This window comes from Ursus arctos, unplaced genomic scaffold (genome assembly GCF_023065955.2).
Source record: "Ursus arctos isolate Adak ecotype North America unplaced genomic scaffold, UrsArc2.0 scaffold_28, whole genome shotgun sequence".
Lineage (NCBI taxonomy): Eukaryota > Metazoa > Chordata > Mammalia > Carnivora > Ursidae > Ursus > Ursus arctos.
Window position 1 is genome coordinate 2,084,924 of NW_026622963.1, and position 20,674 is coordinate 2,105,597.

The 20,674-nt window shown below is 42.5% G+C and overlaps 1 protein-coding gene and 1 long non-coding RNA gene across 2 annotated transcripts in view; one reads left to right on the forward strand and one right to left on the reverse strand.

Annotated features, from left to right (window-relative positions):
* Positions 1–20,674, forward strand: part of HACD3 (3-hydroxyacyl-CoA dehydratase 3) — a 39,413-nt gene that overhangs the window by 16,793 nt on the left and 1,946 nt on the right. The window contains exons 2-10 of the mRNA XM_026478335.4: positions 897–939; positions 2,816–2,889; positions 4,148–4,312; positions 5,980–6,031; positions 8,309–8,419; positions 13,767–13,894; positions 15,469–15,581; positions 17,205–17,311; positions 17,902–18,033. Of these exons, the coding sequence (XP_026334120.1) occupies positions 897–939; positions 2,816–2,889; positions 4,148–4,312; positions 5,980–6,031; positions 8,309–8,419; positions 13,767–13,894; positions 15,469–15,581; positions 17,205–17,311; positions 17,902–18,033 (925 nt within the window). The remainder of the gene's footprint in view (positions 1–896; positions 940–2,815; positions 2,890–4,147; positions 4,313–5,979; positions 6,032–8,308; positions 8,420–13,766; positions 13,895–15,468; positions 15,582–17,204; positions 17,312–17,901; positions 18,034–20,674) is intronic.
* LOC130541939 (uncharacterized) lies at positions 13,639–15,288 on the reverse strand. Its single transcript, XR_008956073.1, has 2 exons — positions 14,172–15,288; positions 13,639–14,005 (listed from the first exon to the last, which is right to left on the reverse strand). It is a non-coding gene; the product is annotated as an uncharacterized LOC130541939 (long non-coding RNA).

The following is a 20,674-nucleotide window of genomic DNA, read 5'->3' on the forward strand; positions in this document are numbered from 1 at the left end:
GCATGATGGAGCACAGAGAGCTGACCCTGCAGGATAAAAACAAATGAATTGGTTACAGCACTGGAAACATGCTGCTCCCTGCTTATTCACTTTGAGCTGGGAGGTAGGAGGTGAGTCCTTTCTCATCCACTGAAAAAAGAGCTAAGTGGTTTCACTTTTAAGTTATGCTATTAAAGTCTTGCAGCAACTTCTGGGAATAAGTGAACAATCTGGAGAATTTTTATCTCTTTCGTGTTGGTTTGGATGGGGGTTATGAGCATGGAGCCCGAGGTGAGGACACTGCATGGTTCATTCTGAATATGAAATCCTTTGTAATTGTCAGCGTTCTCTCCACCTCCTGGAATGGATTTATTCTTCCTGTTGCAGTATAATAGGTCTCACTTTTGGTGAACTTTCCTCGCCATCCTGTTCTTTGTTGTGCTTTCCCTCTTGTTACCACCTCTAACACTTACTGCTTTTTCCTACTCTCTTGGTCTCGAGCATATGTCACTTAATACTATTTGAGATCTTCTGACAGGAAGTGACTCATCATCTGTTCCACTAGACTCTCGACCTCCTCGGCTCGGGGACTGAGTCTTAGCGATCTGTGTCCTCCCCGGAAACACCTCCCAGTGCACCTTGTACCATTTGCCATTATCAGAATGGACTGACTCAGGGTCTGATTGTTCTGCACGGTTAGAACAGCGTAGGTTTTTCTTCGGATGCCTATAATTTCAGAGAGACGCAGAGAAGCCCTGCACAGAGCTGTGCATAAACAACTAAATATATTTTCTGGGGGAGGCACAGGTAGGAGGCCGAGTCCCTAAGGTGGAAGATGGAGGGAAGTAAGCCCCGGTTTTAATTTCATTTTTCTCCTACTAAAATGCCCTTCTCGCATCCTTGGTCTCTTTTCACAGAATCCTGCCATCAGCATCACTGAAAATGTGCTGCATTTCAAAGGTCAGTACCCGGGCAAGTGCTCCCAGCTCTCTACACAGCTAAAGAGGCATGGTGGTGGTTTCTTTTTCTTTTTCTCTATTTGTTTTATTCACTTTCTATTGATGCTCACCTCTTTGCTGTTCTTGGGGTAAACAAGATTGTTTTGAAATGTATGATCAGAAAAGTCAAATAACTTATTAGGACTTAGAAGTCCTGTTTCCCTCTTGGAGAGGCAGTAGATAGAGTGAGAAAGAATCCCGGGCTGGAAATCAGAACATCTGTCTTCTGGCTCTAATTCTGCTATCCTTGGACAACTTATTGACTTCTCTGGACTTATAAAAATGAAGGTATTTGGTTCTAATCTGTATTTCTCAAATTTTAGAACCTATGGACACCTGAGAAAAATGTCCTAAGGATCCTCCTGGGCCATGGACCCCAGTTTGAGAAAACATGTGAAGAATTAAGTATGGTCACTTTAAGTGATACTTGGCTCCACTGCAGCTGTGCACACAGCCGCTAAGCTTGCGTGTCAGTCCTTGATTATAAGGTGGCCAACTAGAGGATCCAGAATACAGTTTTTTTTTTTTTAAGATTATAATCGAAACAAAACATAGAAATTTTCTTCATCAGACTGTGCAGCTCTCTGATGCTACACTCACGGGCCAGTTTAAGAAACAGCATTCTAGATGATACCTAAAGCCTTTGCAGTTCTGACAGTCTTTGATTTTGTCAGTCTGCCTCCGTCTCCTTTCTCCCGGTTTGTCAGCAGATGCGCTGCTGTGCCTGAGAGGGTAGGTTCGGATTCCTTGTCCCCCAGTGGGGTGGGGTTCTCCTACTCTTTGTTCTAGTTCCTTGGAACACCATTAGTAAGTGGCTGGGGTGATGGGACATTGACGAGTCTCTGCTTTACTGGAGGGTCTTTCCATCTACCTCCATGCGCTCGCATGAACATGCAGCCTGGCCTCTGTATCTGTTTTTCAAGACGGGAGCAGCTGTGACAGCAGCTCAGAGTTTTTGGGTGTCAATCATCTGAAAGGAAGTTAAGTGATGGAAGTGTATCTTGCCACTCGGAGATTATGGACTGCTCGACCTTAAGGAATTTCTGGTCTTAGAGAACAATAGCCCCCTGTAGCAAATATTAGGCAAATTATACCACAGGTGGCCCGATGAGGAAAGAGAACCCCAGGAGGGAACCAATGATGGACAAGTCAGAAAGTGAGGGGGGAAGGGATGTCCAGCAGTCCTTGGCACCCAGGCATGGCACCTGTTTGTTTTAGGGAAAGGAACCATGTCAAGGCATGGGAATGGCATAATGGTCACCCCAGGGACTTTTCTCCCAGATCCATGTATCCTCTCTTAGGAACGAGCTGAAGAAATTACGTTTCTCCTTTTCGTTCCATTCAGGACGTGTTAAAGGAGAAGTCAGCTTCTTCATTTTCTGTCCCTGGTTGGGAGGTGTTAGATTCAGAGCTGTCTTTGAGACAGTCGGCATTTCTATATACTCTGCAACTTTTCTTAGCTGCAGTCAAGATAATACACCTACCTGATATTTCTCTGGCCTGGATTCAGTGCCAAAGTGTATGTGAAAGTTGAATTTATAGTTCTGTGATACCTTTGGCTTTGCTTTCGGTATTCTTTTTCCTGCCTATTATTTGTACTTGGTTATTATTAAGGCCACATTGGAAGATGAGGTAAATATTCTGGAACTGCTCATCAGAAGGATGTATGGAGATAAACTCTGGTCCGGGCTTCAGCTTATCTAGCTGTCTGCGTAGCTCTGCTCACAAGCCCCTCCTGATTTGGGCAGGACCCGTCCCTGTTTGTGAATGACCTGCACCAAGCTTTTGGATGGCCTTGCTCTGCCGGTTCACGGTAACCCACATTTCTTTCTTTATAGCTCAGGGACACGGCGCCAAAGGAGACAACGTCTATGAATTCCACTTGGAGTTCTTAGACCTTGTGAAACCAGAGGTATGTCCTTTCTTTTCTCACTTCCCTTTCCCTTATAGGAAATAAATACGAATAGTTCAGTGAAATAGGGGGTTGGGGGTTGTGGGGGGGGGGAGATAAAAACCAAAGGAAAATATAGTTCTCTTATTGGGAACTGCGTCCCGAGTTTAGCTGCAGGGGAGTGGGAAAGTCAGAGAGCCCGAGGTGAATCTGGGCTCTGTCTGCCATTTACTATCGGCGTGAACAAGTCTCTTCACTTCCGTGAGTCTCCTCGTGTGTGAAACGAAGGGCTGGGCTAGGAAATCCTTGGGGGCCTTTCCAGCTCGGATACTCTCTGGTGTTACTGAAGACAGAGGAGTATGGCATTGGCAGGGAGCAGAGTTTAAGGTAGGTGAAGCCCACGCCAGGGCCTTGCTTTCATGTGACTTTGCTTCAAGGGCAGGAGAAATCAGAAAAGGTGGAGGTAGCCGACCTTTAGAGAGAATACGGGGTGTATCCTTGAAGTTTCCTTTCTCTCGGAGCTCAGCGGGGCCTTTCTGACAGGAAGAGAGAGCACCTAGCGAAGGTGGATTCCAGTTTCTGGAATTACACTCTTATCTCTGAGGGCTTGAGCATACTGACCTCTCTCTGCAGGAGGGCTCCGTTGTTTTGGTTGGTTGAATAGTCAGCGGTGGTTTAAGGGGTAGAGAACCTGTCAGGGTCTTGCTGTAGAGGCACAGGAAGAGGCCATGAAGAGGAATAACGAACTGGAACAGCCTCTAAGAATTTGAGTTTAGTTGCAGGGTGGCCCAGGCTGGCCCTTGTGATAGACTTGTAACTGATCCAGCCAAGTTCCAGCCTTGAATAGACCTTTCTGAAACAAGGACTGGCTCTGCCGGGGACTGTTAAGCATTGGAATTTCGTCCCATCTTCATGGGAAGGAGAGTTGGAAGGTGAGGATGCACTGAGGGTGATGGGGTGTCGGGCCTTGCATGGCAGAGATCTGGCAGGGGGTTCATCTAGTTTCCGAGGATAACCAGAACTCTGCGCCTTTCTTAGCCTGACTGCCTCCTGTGTCAGTCACTGGAGGATCAGAGAAAGACGGTGCCATTCTTACCAGTGCTTTGCTGCACCAGCCCTTGGTCCAGAGGTCCTGCTTGCATCACTCCTTGTAGGGACAGAGAAGGAAGGGGAATGAGCACGCTGAGCAGCTTCTCTGCGCAGCCACACTGGCTTGGCGCCCCTGCAGGGGAAGGACGGGAAGGACAGGGCGTTCTCACATTCTCCCTTTCTCTTCTAGCCGGTTTACAAACTGACCCAGAGGCAGGTAAACATTACAGTACAGAAGAAAGTGAGTCAGTGGTGGGAGAGACTCACTAAGCAGGAGAAGCGCCCACTGTTTCTGGCCCCTGACTTTGATCGCTGGCTGGACGAGTCTGATGCAGAAATGGAGCTCAGAGCCAAGGTCAGTAAGGATGCTAGGATCTAGACAAATCATAAGGAACACAAGTTATTTGGAAGTTATTTGGGCCACCTCAGATACCTATCTGGGTCTGATAGAATAAGGACAAAAATGCAAATTCAGTTAAAGACCTGGAAACGTGTTTTTTGTTTGTTTTTAAGATTCATTCATTCGAGAGAGCGTGCATGAGTGCACACACCAGACGGCATGTGCTGGGGGAGGGGCAGGGGAAGAGGGAGAAGCAGACTCCCTGCTGAGCAGGGAGCCCGATGTGGGACTCGATCCCACCACCCTGGGATCATGACCTGAGCCGAAGACAGTTGCTTAACTGACTGAGCCACCCAGGCGCCCTGGAAACATGGTTTTATAGAAGTGCTGGTCATATATTTTGTAGACTGTCCCTCAGCTGGGATTTGTTGAAGGTTTTTGCTGCGATTAGACAGGGTGATGGGATTTTGGGGAAGAGGACCGCAGAGATTTCATTCTTACTGTGTCCCACCAAGGGTATATACTGTCAGCATGACTTATCACTGCTCACAGTAACCCTGATCATCTGGCTGAGGTAATGTTGGTCCGGTTTCTCCGCTGTAATGTTACTTCTCCCTCTTTCTTTACTGTGTCCTTTTAGGATGGAAGTCACTATGTCTAGCCCATGTTAAGGAGTGGGGAGTTACGCTTCCCTTCCTTACTGCTGAGTATTTACGTACTTTCTTTGGAATTCTTCTCTATGGGAGATTTGCCTGTTCTGTTCCATGTTTTTAGTCAATCATTTATTTGTATCTGTATGGACTGATGAATATTTTTTTTTATAGTTTGGTTTATAATCCGGTACTATGTTATTTGTTATTTATTTTGTTGTTCCCGTTGTTCCAGCTTCAGCCATTGGAAGCTCTTTCAGTTGGCTCGAGTCCTTTTGACAAAGCTCCGTCATTGTGGGGCTTTTTTTTTTTTTTGGGACATTATTAATTTCTGGCACTATAAGCTGCTCCAGGCTTATCTTGTGTATTCCCTGCTCCAGCCCCAGAGGCAGCCATTCTTCAAGGAGCTCTGTTCTTTTTAGTGGGGAATAGTAGTGGAAACCAAGACCTGGGCTCTAGATATGCTTCTAGATCCTCTCAGGTGGCAGAATGAGGAACTCTATGTGTGCAGACTAGCCCAGTCATATACTGGCTATACTTATAAATATTTCTGTATGTATCCATCTGTATCTATATTGACCTAACATGAGTTCATACTGATGTTGGAGACATGAAATTAGCTTCTGGAAAAATTATACTAAAAATCTAGAAGTCTTAAAAAAAAAAATAGAACAGCAATCTATTTCCTGCCCTAAAATTCTGTTTTGTTTCCATGACTGTGACAAATCTTCTGGGGGTCTGAGATTCCAGCTCCCGAGATTCTAAGACTGTCCGCTTTGTAGTGTGGAAGCCAGATGACTGGTTGAGTTCTGTGAGCACTGGATGGGCATTCTGTGGTGCTGGTGCTGCCCAGTTAGGGAGGAGTCAGGTGTGTCGGCACCATGAGCTAGGACATCTGCCCCAGTGAAGCGTGGACACGATTGGAGGAGGGGGCTTTGAGGGAGTCAGATCACTTATCCAGCATGTGGATTTTTGTGAGCATCTGGGAATATTCTAACCTGTGTTTTTGGAAAACTTCTGTCCAAATTCTAGGAAGAAGAACGCCTAAATAAACTGAGACTTGAAAGCCAAGGCTCCCCTGAAAGTAAGTTGTCCCCGCTGCTGCTGCGGTAGTTACTAGTTAACCAACGATAGAGACGGGGGTATGGAGGGGTGCGATGCGGCAGGAGAGCTGATACTGTGTGTGTGAGGTGATGAGGACTGTGTCACGTCCAGGGCTTACACTGTGCGCACCCACATCAGAAGACTTCCTTTTAATGTGTCCCTCTGTTTGGAGCCTAACAGCACCCAAGGGCACCAAAGCTGGTCTAGCAGAAGGGAAGAACCGCAGTCTCCTGGACTGGCCCACTGTCAGGTGGCAGCAGGCCTTGCCTAGACACGTGGGAACACCACGTAGGTCCAAGGCTACACTTCCTCCAGCTTGGTGTTTTTCTCCCAGACAAGTGTGGTTCTCAACCTCAAAAACTCTATTCCTGTTTCTCTCCGTCCAACTGCTGAGAAGCAAGCAGCTCTCTGTAAGTGTATTGTGTTCTGGGCGACACACACGACATGCAGCAGCCCTCCGTCCACTTCCTGCTGTGTGCAAGCGTTGTCGCAGGCCCGTGGGGGCGGGGCCGGTGAACTCCTCAGAGCACCTGCTGAGAGCATCCGTTCCAGGGGGAGGACCACGAAAGTCTATACAAAATGCACGCTGAAAAGCAAAATAAAATCATGGTTTTTCACATGTCCATATATTTTCAGGTTTTAGGGGCACTTATGTGGCATGCTGTAAGTAAGGAAGGGGAAAGTTTTAGAGTGGCTGTTTTCAGACTACATCCCATGGTCCCCAGGGGTTCCCAGGAATGCTTTGGAGGGACAGGCCAAGCAAGCGGGTCCATTTCAACTAGAACTGCTCTGCTTTTGTGTTTTATGTGTTAGGTTTTGAATAAAGTTCGTTTTGAAAAGGTTTCATTGCTTTAGAAAAAGATTTGAATAATCACTAATTTAGAGAAATATTCCTTTAGAAAAACAAAGAAGGGGAGAAGGTTAGTAGAGGTAAAGAATAAAGACTTGAGATTAAAATTAATTATGAGCTTGAAAATTATTTGACATTTAAGTTAATTTTGGAGGGGGGTTTAGAGGGATAAACTTTGAAAACATGTAAAAATTTTTATATGTGGATTTTTAGGACATTAGATAATGCTTTTACTGTTTTATCTCAATTCATGAAGTTTCCTGATGAAGTAAGTTCTTTAGGATGGCGAAGTCTAATACACTTTTGTAGTTTCGAAGAAAAGATTTTAGTTAAGTGTTGTGAAAAGTCTGACTCTTTTGGCTCCTGAGGACTAGGTTGCTTTCAGTTGACCACCCTAGTTAGCGTGGCTATTTGAGCATCCGCCGAGGCTTACGTGCAGAGGATCTGTAGCCTAGGAATAAATACGAAGCAGCAGGATCTGAGCTCCATAGCTCTTCTCGTGAGAATTATCCTTTCCTTGGCCCCACTCCTTTGACTCAACCATGACTCTAAGCTCCTTACTCCTTCCTTAACTCTGTAATTGGCTGTGTCTTCGCGAGCCTTAGGCTGCAGACAAAATTAACATTCCTTATCCTCCTGCCTCTCAGGCTGTACTTTTCCTTCTTTGGTTATGTCCCCATTCTACCCATCTTCCAAAGCACAGGGCAGACCCCATGTGATCTCTGCAGACCTGCCTGCTTCCCACTTCCGCAGCCGAATGTCATTTTCTCACCTTGAGGGTTTCACAAGACGCTACCTGTTACTCTCTTGCTTTCAGATTGTAAGTTTTTTGAGGGCGACGTCAGGTCTTAATTAACATCTTTGAGTCCCACTAGTGTCCCTCAGAACCTCGCACCTTATGGATGTTCAGTTGATCCTTTGTTGGATGCAAATGTGATCAAATATCAACATTCTTTTTTTGTTACGTTTCTATTTCTTTGAGCTAGTTCGACTATATGACCTTAAAAAAATTGTGGGAAACAAAGAAACCGTAGATTATATGAAAAAGACAAGAGCAGGAGTGGAGTGTAGCTTTATTTCCCTTCTGTAATGCCTCCTAAGGTGGTCAGTCGTTCTTTGCCAGGAGTAATTTCTCTCCTTGGATTTATTATGTCTGTACCCTTACCCTTCAAGGCCGTGAGGGAAAAGACTGTTAAAGACATACCTCGGAGTGCAGTGTCCATATCTTTACCTCACCCCTTTCTCTTTGGGCCTAGGAGCCCAGGCTGGTGCTGATCTGGGCCAGGTATCTGTTTGGGAGCTCAGGGCACCCAATGGGAGAGAGGGGTTGAGATCAACCAGGTCTGCCCCCCACCCCTCTGTTGCAGCTCTGCTCGTAACAGTTTCCTGTCTTGCTTTTCTTTGCAGCTCTTACAAGCTTGAAGAAAGGATACCTGTTCATGTATAATTTCGTGCAGTTCTTGGGATTCTCCTGGATCTTTGTCAACATGACTGTGCGGTTCTTTATTTTGGGAAAAGGTAAGCACAAAATTTCAACACTAGTTTCTTTTCTTCTCTTTTCTTTTTTCTTCTCTCCTCCCCTTTTCTCCTTCCTTCCTAGATTATTTATTTATTTGAGAGAGAGAGTGAGCATGGGCAGGGGGAACCACAGGTAGAGGGAGAGGGAGAGGGAGAAGCAGTCTCCCCGCTGAGCAGGGAGCCCAGATGCAGTGCTCGATCCCAGGCCCCTGGAATCATGACCTGAGCCGAAGGCAGATGTTTAACTGACTGAGCCACCCAGGCACCCCAACACTAATTTTCTTTTGTCAGTAGTTTGGCCTACTACCCACCAAAGGTGTCAATAGTACCCTACCTTTGGTATTAATAATAACCCCCCATGTTTGTGTAGCACTCAATCCTTTCATTGTACTTCTGAGTCTCTGAGTTCCCTTGGCCTTGTGAAACAAGCAGGCTGGAGATTGTGTCCATTTAACAGGTGAGGAAACAGGCTTAGAAATGGTCCACATTCACACAGCTGGCCAGAGGCACATCTTGGGCTAGTGTTCCTTTCTCTGCTCACTACATGGTAGTTCATTTGTAACCAAATAAACTTAGGTGGTATTTTCGGTGCTAAAGTTAATGCAAGTCCAAAAGGGATCTTGCCCTTTGGGAGCCTAAGTAGATTCTCAAATGGACCGTTCCAAAACTGAATGAAAAGACTATCCCAAAGATACCTGTTCTTGATAAATTAATTTGTATGTTTTTTTTTTTTTTAAACTGTGTATTTAACAAAATTCTGGCAGAAAGTAAATGGCAATGGAAAATTTTTGAGAATGTGATCTAAAGTATTCTGAAATTATATTATGAACAATAAGTAGGTAATAAAATTTGGGGGAAGAAAGGGTAATGGGAGAGCACTTTCTCTGTCTGATATGAAAGAATGATAGTTAAAATAAGATAGCATTAGTATAAGAAGAGAGTATCAATAGAGCAGATTAGATGGTCCAGAAATAGCTTTTACATTATATATATATCTCCTAATTATATATATGATATAAAAGGAATCATGAGTCAGTGGAAAGGGAAATATCCAATACTTTTTTATTGGATGGGAATTCTAATGTTTCCAGGGGAAATTGGTTAGGTTTGGTTGCATGAGGGAGGCAAGGAATCTCTTTGACTCTTTTCCTCACACTGTGTACAAAAATAAATTCCCCCAAAGGATTTAAGAGTCCTATATAAAAAACTTAAAACATAACAAGATACAAGTAAATGTTTATAAAAATCTCATGTGGAAGGTTAAGACTTTCTAGCTTAAAAGAGAAGAAATCATCAAGAATAAGGTCAATATATTTGACTACATAAAATATCTAAATTCCCGTGTATCTAAAAATACCCCAGCTAAGACAACACTCAAGATTAAAAGTCTATGGAGGTTAGTAGCATGGGGAATGGAGGGTTGGTGGAAAATTGCAGCCAATACTAGCAGGGGTTGATTACATATACAGAATTTTTTACAAATTGATCTAAAAATGTATAGACTCTATGGAATAGATAAATTAACAGAAGTCATGTGCAGGGAGGGAGTAAAACCAATTTAATATACAGAAAAAATATTTAACTCAATAATGATGGAGGAAATAAAAATATGGTTTTTGTCAGTTTTGCAAAGTCAAAAAAGATAGCTGACTTAGGAGGACATAGGCTAAAGTAGACTCATGAGTGGCTACTGGGAGGGTGTATGAGCACAGTGACTCTTTTGGAAAATAATTTGGCAAAGCGCTTAAGGACATGTAACTGCTTATACCCTTGAATCTGGTTATTTTACTTCTGGAAGTATGTTCTAAAGAAATCACTGAAACTACAAGAAAAGCTTTTTCAAACGGTACACATTGTGGCATTATTTCTATTAGTACAAGTTAGAAGCTACCTCGATGCCCATCAGCGAGGGTTTGCTTTCGATATTCATTCAGTGGGATGTTGTGAAGCAGATATAAAGTATTTAAAGAGTTTATAGTAACATGGAGAAATAGGATAGGCTAAAAAAGTACTAGATAAATTCGTTCTTCCAGTTTCCTCACATCGTATAAAAAGGAGAAAAAACTGCACCAATACATGCAAAAAGATTGGAAGGAATGCACCATTTAAAAATGGTTTGGATGTGGATAATTTAAAAATTTGTCCTTATTTTATATAAGAAATCGGAAAAATAAAAGTATAGTGGAAAATACAGACTCTGTTTAAAAAAAGAAAAAAAAGGGGCGCCTGGGTGGCACAGCGGTTAAGTGTCTGCCTTCGGCTCAGGGCGTGATCCTGGCGTCATGGGATCGAGCCCCACATCAGGCTCCTCCGCTATGAGCCTGCTTCTTTCTCTCCCACTCCCCCTGCTTGTGTTCCCTCTCTCGCTGGCTGTCTCTATCTCTGTCGAATAAATAAATAAAATATTTAAAAAAAAAAAAGAAAGAAAAAAATCCTATAGTCTATTTTATTTTTTAGCCCTAAATTTTCCCATCTGAGGTTTGTAGTAGGTGAATTGTCATTTAGCTCGAGTCATTTCAAAGAAGTGTATGTTGTTTTTCCAGCCTTCTTAACACCTAAGAATTCTGCAAAGCACAGCGGCAGGCTAGTGAAGAATTTCCCAAATGCCTAGTGTCTTAGAGTCTCGCGTGACCAAAGGTCTACGTAGATGAGTTATTTGGAAAAAAAAAAAAAAAAAAAAAAAAAAGCAAGTCTCAGACTTGTGGTTTTTATTACTGTGGATTGATCACAAGTCCCATGGAACGAATAAGGACATGTAAATACCTAATCATTTAGTTTAACATCGTCAGGTTGATTCTCCGCGTCCTGTGCAAGCCTGCAGGCCATTAGGTGATCTAGTCCAAAAGCGCCTAAGTTATCTGGGTCATGTGCTTAAGCTGCTTGGATTTGTCATTTCTGTTTTGGTTCTCAGCCCCTTACTAAGCACCTTCTGGAATGGAGCTCCTGGTTTAATTCTTCCCTTACCAGTCGTCAGAGCCGTGGTAAGGACCTGGCGCCTGGCACCCAGTTTGCCCCTTGCAGTTTTCTCCTTTTGAATGAAGGGTGTTGGTAAATGGCAAATTCTGCACCTGTGCCTGGTTTTTCATGTAAACGTGTACTTGCTAAACTTCTTATGCTAAGGAGACACTAGCAAACTCTTGGGCTTATGGAGAAACTCTTGTTTGAGCTTATCTAGCTCTCTATTAAGGAATACTCTTTCAAAAAAAAAAAATTAAAAATTTTTTCTAATTATAAAAATGTGTTAATCACAGAAAAATCAGGAAATAAAGACTTACATAAAACAAACACTCTTCTGTAATCCCATCTATGAGAGCAACAGATTCTCGGCACCTTGGTGTATATCCTTCCAACTGACCAAACTTCCCTAGGAGCAAGGAACAATTCCCGATACGGAATTGTGAGTTTAAATGGCAAATTGTTCTTAAGGATTTTCATGTATCCTGCCCAAACACAGTATACTGTATTATACGCCCACTGCTAGTAGTATCTCACATCCCATTAACATGAGTGCCTTTTACTGCTTAAAAGTTTTTTGTTTTCATATCATAAAAGTAAATGTGCTGATTTAAGCCAGTTCGGAAAGTGGGGGAAACCAGGATGGAGTTGTGGGGGGAGAGAAGGGGAGGCGAATAAGCCACTGTCCATCACTATTAATATAGCCACACATTGGGGCACCTGAGTGGCTCAGTCGGTTAAGCGTCTGCCTTCAGCTCGGGTCACGATCCCGGGGTCCTGGGTTCGAGTCCCGCGTCAGCCTCCCTGCTTCGCGGGGAGCCTGTTTCTCCCTCTTCTCCATGCTCGTGTTCTCTGTCTCTCTCAAATACATAAATAAAATCTTTAAAATATATGCATTTAGCCATATGTAATTTTCCTCCTACAGTGAAACTTTGTAGTCCTACTGTGTACACCATTTCTGTCTTGTTTTAAAAACAAAATTATAAGCATTTTAATGTTATTAAAATTCTTTGTAACTGTCATTTTAGAAATCAGATTTCTATTCCTGAATTGAAACAAGGATGTAAAATCAGAGCAAAGCCACAAGATCTAATTTTTATTCACCATGTGCCAAATCTTAAGTCACAGCTTTGTGTTTTCCAAACGGAGGTCCTCATTTTTTAAAGCTTTGCCCAGGAGAAATGCCATCTTAAAGTGAATCCCCTGGGGCGCCTGGGTGGCACAGTCATTAAGCGTCTGCCTTCGGCTCAGGGCGTGATCCCATTGTTCCCGGATCGAGCCGCACATCAGGCTCCTCCGCTGGGAGCCTGCTGCTTCCTCTCCCACTCCCCTGCTGTGTTCCCTCTCTCACTGGCTGTCTCTCTGTCACATAAATAAATAAAATCTTTAAAAAAAAAATAAAGTGAATCCCCTTAAAATGGACACCAGAATTTCATTGTAAATGGCGACAAAAAGACTCGGTTGAGACTTTGTCTTGAAAAGGGCGATTTAAAGTTATGAGAATAAGTTTTTTAACTTATATGTAGTGAAATTAAAATTGTAAATGTAATTTTGCATTAATTCTTCAGAGAAAAGAATTAGTCCGATTTTGAACTAAATTACTGGTGGAATTTTCCTGGCAAAATTACATAATAACACTATATACCATTCTTCATTTCACATTTGACTCTAGCAGGATTGTAAAGTGGATCATTTTTGCAAAAATATTAGAGGGTTTCTTTAAGTTTTTTTCAAGGGCCTCTTCTATTCAACCGATGTGTATTTATTTATTTATTTTAAAGATTTCATTTATTCGACAGAGATAGAGACAGCCAGCGAGAGAGGGAACACAAGCAGGGGGAGTGGGAGAGGAAGAAGCAGGTTCATAGTGGAGGAGCCTGATGTGGGGCTCGATCCCACAACACCAGGATCACACCCTGAGCCGAAGGCAGATGCTTAACCGCTGTGCCACCCAGGCACCCCTATGTATTTATTTTTAAAGATTTTATTTATTTATTTGTCAGAGCGTGCACACAAGCAGGGGGAGCGGCAGGCAGAGGGAGAAGCAGGCTCCCTGCTGAGCAAGGAGCCCAATGTGGGGCTCGATCGCACCCTGAGCCGCAGGCAGCCACTTAACCCACTGAGCCATCCAGGCACCCCTTTTCTTGTCTTTTAAAATGAGAAGGACCTACAGGGTTTATGTGTTAACTTTCTAATAACCGGTAGAGTTTACTATTCATGACCTCACAGGCCTGTTCCCCCGCAGCTTAGTTTGGATTGTAAACTTGAATCTCTGTGGCTGTTTATTATACTTTTCCTTAAGTTTCTTTCATGCAAGTAGGTATCCAGTTTGAGAAATAATTCTGTTGGAATTTGCAGCTTGATTTACCCTTAATGTGTATTTGTCCCATAGAGTCCTTCTATGACACATTCCACACCTCGGCCGACATGATGTATTTCTGCCAGATGCTGTCAGCTGTGGAGACTATCAATGCAGCAATCGGTGTCACGAAGTCACCACTGATGCCTTGTTTTATCCAGGTACGGAACAACTGACCTCAGGTCTCATCATTTAGTGGGTACGCCACAATTCGCTGGGAAGTCGCAATGAGTAAAAATCTCTCATCTCAAAAAAAAGTAGCATTGTTTTATCTGAAAAAGGAGGTAAACTTTAAGCCCAGGGGTATTTTCCAAAGTCGACTTCTGCCATTTCAGGTCTGGTTGGTTTGTTTATAACATCATCATGAAATCACAAAGTTATAAAAAGGGCTTTAGAACTAGGGAAACTTGATTCTCAAGCAGGAGCAGAAAAACTTACCCACAATCTTCTCAGGTAGAGATGTGCTTGGTCTCCTCCCAACTTGGGTAGGTGAAGGCAATGCAATCCTAGGAGCTCTTTTCACTTTGGCCTTTCTTCCGTATATGAAGGGGACTCTCTTGACTGGTGTGGGGATTCTCCCCTCCCTTGATACATCTATGTTGTTTCCTAATATTTGGAAGATTGCTATCAGGAATGGGGCATCAAAGTCTTTTAACTTCCTTGCCCTATTTCCTGTGATTACATAATATTAAACACACACCCCTGGGGGCAACAGGTGCTTGCTGGTTGGTCTCTTCTGGAGTCCTGTTTCTATAGTTCTACCTTTTTCTGGTACACCAGCCCTGGCATTCTGATAGAGTGTTAATACAATAGCCTTGTTACTCCTGGGTTTTCTGTTTTTGGAGAGAGGCTGTTCTGTTCATTCTAAAAAAATCAAAGAGGGTAGTGAGGGAGCCACTAATTTGGAATAATATTTTTTTGTATGTCAAGGAGTAGTTCAGACAAGCATGAGGCTAGAATTTCTAGGGTACGATGGAAGGGAGGGGTCAGCATCCTCACATCGCGCGCGGCTCCAGGGAGTGCCGTTCATGGAGAATGCAGCGTGAGCAGAGCCTCCTGGAGTCGGGCATGAGCCAGCATGACTGCAGCTCAGAAGCGTAACACGGAGTATGAAACAAGTATAGCACAGTGTGTTTCAGAAAGTTGAAAAACAAGGCCAAGTGAAACAGTATGCTATTTCGAAGTACGTACATGAGCAGGAAACCCATAGAGAAGGAGCGGAGTAATTAACACAAGATGGTAGTTACATATGGGCGGCTGCCGCACTGGCGAGGTTCTGGTTCCTAACTTGGGTTATGCAGACAAGTGTTCTCGTGGCAGCACTCTTTACACTGTGTTTGAGTGTGTGTGAGTGCTTTTGGAAAGATACTATTTGTGTTGATTTGTTCACACACATATACACAGTCTACTCAGAAAAACTGGTTTGGGTACTCGTTCCAAAATTGGAACAAAGGCTTAAACTAGCTGAGCTCGGTCTTTCATTTTTTTTCTCCTTTTTAAAAAGATTTTATGATTTTTTAATGTTTTAAAGTAATCTCTACCCCCAGTGTGAGGCTTGAACTCACGACCCCGAGATCAAGAGTCACACGCTCCACTGACTGAGTCAGCCAGGTGCCCCTCAGTCTTTTTCTATTTACCCTGAATTTAGTGGGCCTAGGTTTCAGGTAACACATTTATATAGTTTTTGTAGAATATATTTTTAAGCTTTTTCCTTTCTTTTGGGTTCTTTTAATAGCTTTGTGGGAGAAACTTCATTTTGTTTATCATCTTTGGCACCATGGAAGAGATGCAGAACAAAGCTGTGGTTTTCTTTGTGTTTTATTCATGGAGTGCAGTCGAAATTTTCAGGTGGGTAGAAATGCCAGCATGGTGGTTTGAATGCGCCTCTCTCTGGAGCAGCTCTCTTCTGGAGGAAGTTTTAGTCAGAGTCTCGTTTGGTTTGAGATTAAGTTTCTGTGTGTGGAGAGCTCTATCTGCATCTGTGTGCTCTGCAAAGGTGAGGCATGTTTTTTTTAAAGCAGTCATTGGATCACAGTACCGGCCTGGGCACTGGGGAGCGGAGGGAGTCGAAAGGTGCAGAGACGTGAAAGACCCATCTTACCATTCAGGATCTTGCTGCCTTGTTGGAAAAAGGACTCATCCACGTGGAAGAATTTTGAAAGGGACATGGGATTGAAGGAGTAGTCAGGCTGGATGGAACTAGTGAAGACCAACCTTCTAGAAGGAATGATGGAAATAAAACTTCTACTACAAGATTACTAAAGTTTGAATCAACCTCTTATCTGATTCTGCCATTCTCAATTGTCAACAGAAGAAATATCTTAAAAAAAAAAAAAGATCCAATTAGAGGTACTCTTCGCTACCAGACCACCCATACTCCATTTCTTTTTTGGTCAGGTGGAGCAGGGGTTTTGCAAATTGACTCCTCACTTCTAGGTTTGGACATATTTTGGCAAAGTTAATAGCTGAAAGGGAGAAGAGGCAGTAGTAGCCCTAGATTGTGTCTTTTATTTATTTTTTTTTTTAAAGATTTTATTTATTTGACAGAGATAGCGAGAGAAGGAACACAGCACGGGGTAGTTAGAGAAGCAGCAGCAGGTTGGAGAGGGAGAAGCAGACCCCTGCTGAGCAGGGAGCCTGATGCGGGGCTCAATCCCAGGACACCAGGATCATGACCCGAGCTGAAGGCAGACGCTTAACAACTGAGCCACCCAGGCACCCCTAGAATGTGTCTTAACCGTGGTCTGAATCCCTTAGTATTTGGTATACCCTCTAATCTACCAATACAAAGGTGAAAGAGATTATAAGTACTTAATATTAACTCTGTGTGGGAAGAAAAATTTCTTTTTTGTGTTCCCTCTTTTTAAATAGAGTATATCTGATTCTAGATTAGGGATCTTTTGTATACTTTTTGAATTTTGTTTTGTTTTTGAGATCTAGAGCAGGGGAAGGACAGAGGGAGAGGGAGAGTGAATCTTAAGCAGGCTCCATGTCCAGCATGAAGCCCAACGCAGGGCTTGATCTCATGACCCTGAGATCATGACCTGAGCTGAGATCAAGTCAGACACTTAACCAACTGAACCACACAGGTGCCCTGTTTACTTTGATAACATTCATTTATCCAGAGAGAAATTGTCAAGGTGTCTGTCATCCTTACCTACTTAGAACATAGATCAGAATTAGTAATAAAGGCAAAGAGCTTTTGAGCATTCATTCCATATACTGAACTATTCCAAAGAGGGTTCCTGTAGGACCTAAACTTAGTCTCCCACCAAAGAGAGTTCACATCCATTGGAAACTGGGGGAAGAGTGTGATGGGAGTTTGTGGGTAGATAGCCCAGGATTATAATTCTGAAGAATTATAGAAGCCATGCGTGGCTAATTGTGAAATTATTCTTCTTGAATGATGTTCTATGGTTGCATTCAGGACCTGAAGTGGCTTTTTACATCCTAATTCCTTATTTTCAATAGGTACCCCTTCTACATGCTTTCCTGCCTTGACATGGATTGGAAGGTGCTCACATGGCTTCGTTACACTCTGTGGATTCCCTTGTATCCTCTGGGATGTTTGGCAGAAGGTACTTTCAAGAACGCTAGGTTTTGTAAGCTTAGTTCCAAGGAGTAGCTAAGCTGATAGGCCAAAGCTTGCTTCCTTCCTCTGCCAGCCTTAGTCTGACATACAGGTGTTAGACGTAAGAATTTCTTTCTAGTGGCTTCCTTCCATAATACTGCTGATACCCAAACTATTCCAGGGAAGTACCTTGTTTTTGTAAGGTTTGGAAGCTGGGCGTTCATGTACTGTATGCTTCCTATTTATATGGTATTTAGAATTTTCCAAAGCAGGTTCATATCAATGACTTCATTTTATTCTTCCAGACATGTAGTGAGTGAGTCAGGTAGGGATTTTTCTCTCCATTTTATAAAACAGAAAACTAAAGCTCAGTGCTATCAAAATGAATGTTTCCCCTTTCATCTTGTTGTCAGCTTTGGAGGCTCATCGCTTATAAAAACTAGGGGGAGAAATGAAATAGGCACGAGCCCTCTGTACTAAGGGGATGGAAGCATATTCAGCACACCCAGAATTGACACTGTGGGGGGCTAGAAGCTTCTCTCAGTAGATGGCACTGTATTTCATTTGCTTCTGACAGGTTCTTGTTTCTACTTTCAGCTGTCTCAGTGATCCAGTCCATTCCAGTATTCAACGAAACAGGAAGATTCAGTTTCACATTGCCATATCCAGTGAAAATCAAAGTTAGATTTTCCTTTTTTCTTCAGATTTATCTTATAATGTTATTTTTAGGTAAGTATTGGCTCTGTAATAGAGTTTTTCCTATCACTTCTTAGAGGGTAGAGTTAAATGATTCAAAGTTTTCAAAGCCTTTATTAGGATTTTTATTTCCAGAAGAGTAGTATAGAATTAGAGAAACATTATTTTGTATAACAGATCCTCGAGGAGAAAATGCCATGTATTTCTTCCAAATTACCAGTGGTTGAATGGTCTTTTTGGTGTGCTCTTGGTCACTTGGTCACAAGCTATTTCATGTTTAAAACAATGTAAGAAGCTCTTTTAAAGTAGAAGAAGCAGCACATTTTAATTTTACTAATTTCAGTGACACATTCCTTATCCAAAATTTACAGAGGTGATAATACCACTGGCAGCAAGGAAGGATGAAGGCAGTCAAGGCCTCTGAGCCGCCAAGAGCTGTCATAAAGCTTCTACCTAATAATAGGAAAGTCCCCTCACCCCACTCCTCATGTAAAACCAGCTTATATATTAGTTTATATAAAATCACAAATCTTTTCCTTAATTCATGAAATCTAAGAACTAAAAGAAGTAAACCTAATTATTGCAAATATAAGAGATTTAAAAGCCTTCCTAATCATTAGGACTGTTTACTTTAGATAAAATTCTAATGCTTTTTTTAAAAAAAGATTTTATTTGGCAGAGAGAGAGAGCATAAGCAGGGTGAGGAGCAGAGGGAGAGGGAGAAGCAGGCTCCAACATAGGGAGGATCCCAGGACCCTGGGATCATGACCTGAGCCGAGGGCAGATGCTTAACCAGCTGAGCCACCCAAGCGTCCCAGTTCTAATGCATTTTAATATAATTTACATATTTCTCTCTGTTTTAGTTCACAAAAATCTTAAGGTGGCCCTAAATAAGTATGGTTGTCTGGTCTTCTAGCAACAGGATATGACAACAGATGGTATATTAGTTATCTATTGCTGTGTAACAAGTCACCCCAAAACTTAGTAGCTTAAGACATAAATGTTTATATCTCACATGGCTTCTGAGGGTCAGAAGGCAGCCTAGCTGGGTAGCTCAGAGTCCCTCCTGAGGTTTCAGGCAGGCTGTCAGCCCGGCGGGGGCTGCAGTTTCTGCCGTCTTCACTGGGGCTGGAGGATCTGCTCCAAACTCACTCATGTAACTCTGAATAGGAGGATTCAGCTTCTTGCCACAGTACTTCTCCATGTGGCTGCTCAGGACATGGCTTCCCCAGAGCAAGTGGTTTGAAAGCCAGAAGCCATACTCTTTTTTTGCCTTTAAAAAAAAAAAAAATGCATCTATAGGGACTCCTGGGTGGCTCAGTCATGATCCCAGGGTCCTGGAATCGAGTCCCCACATCAGGCTCCTTGCTCAGTGTGGAGTCTGCTTCTCCCTCTGCCTGATGCTCCCCCTGCTTATGTGCTCTGACAAATAAATAAAATCTTTTAAAAAAGTATCTTTTTTATAGAAATATATTTGACATATAACATTGTGTAAATTTAAGGTACACATTATTTTGATTTAATTTATAAATTGTAATATGATTACCATTGTAGACATGACTCCCACCTTTATCAGGTCCCCACTGCCTTTTATCACCTAATCTCAGAAGTGACATACCATCACTTTTGCTGTATTCTGTTGGTTACACAGACCAACCTGGTACAGTATGGGAGGGGATACACAAGGGTATGAGATACCAGGAGGGAGGACCATTAGGGACAATCCAGGAGACTAACTACCTCAGTGAGAGGAAGACCACAAAAAGTAAATCCAAGAAGCCACAAAGCTCAGTTCATTTAGCATCAGGGGACGAGACCAGCCCCCTTAGGAGCCCCTTAGGGTACCAGCACATGGCAGAAGAACAGTTAACTACTGCACATTATGGGTATAGATCATTTGCCAAAGGTTTTTTTTTTTTTTTTTTTTGGTCAGATGTTAAATTTTATTCAATTTCTCCTTCTTTTCTATTTCAGAAAGGGTATAATTTATTTCAGAGAGATTTCTAACCAAAATATGTTAAAATGTTTGGCCCTTGAAGGGAGTATGCTTCAGTTTGGAAAATGCACTCGTTAAAAGAGTTCTTTACCTCTCTTACTGGATAAAGCTAGTGTTACGGCAACCAGGCTCCATAAGGTGTGCATAGTGAATGTGTTAAAAGAGGAATAAGTGTTGGGAAGATACTTAAAATATCTTACTAGAAAAGTTAGAAGGGTGTAAGTATTTTAATGTGTATTAACCCTAGTGGCTTTTCTTCATGTTATGTTGTTGTACACTCTAATTTACAAAATTTTTTACTCATATTTAGTTTGCCTACAGTGTAGTCGTTTTTATTCTTTAGAATGAAATAAATCTTAAATTTGTGTAATTTAGAAGCAGTACTACACCCAGTTACGTTTGAACATAGATCAAAGTGCTTTTGTAAACATACATTCTCCCATATTAAGCCTGTAAAATAGGTGTTTTTAACCTTCTTGTACAATGAGGAAACTGAGGTAAGGCTAAGCCACAGAACTAGTTAGTGGTCAAGTGGGACTGAAAGTTTTTTCTAACGCTGAAATCCTGCATTTTCTAATTTACTTCCTAGTTGAGGGGTGAAGTTTATGGATGTCTGCAACTTAGTGAAATACATCAAAAATGAGATGGGAGGGAGCAGGTGACAAAGTGAATATAATA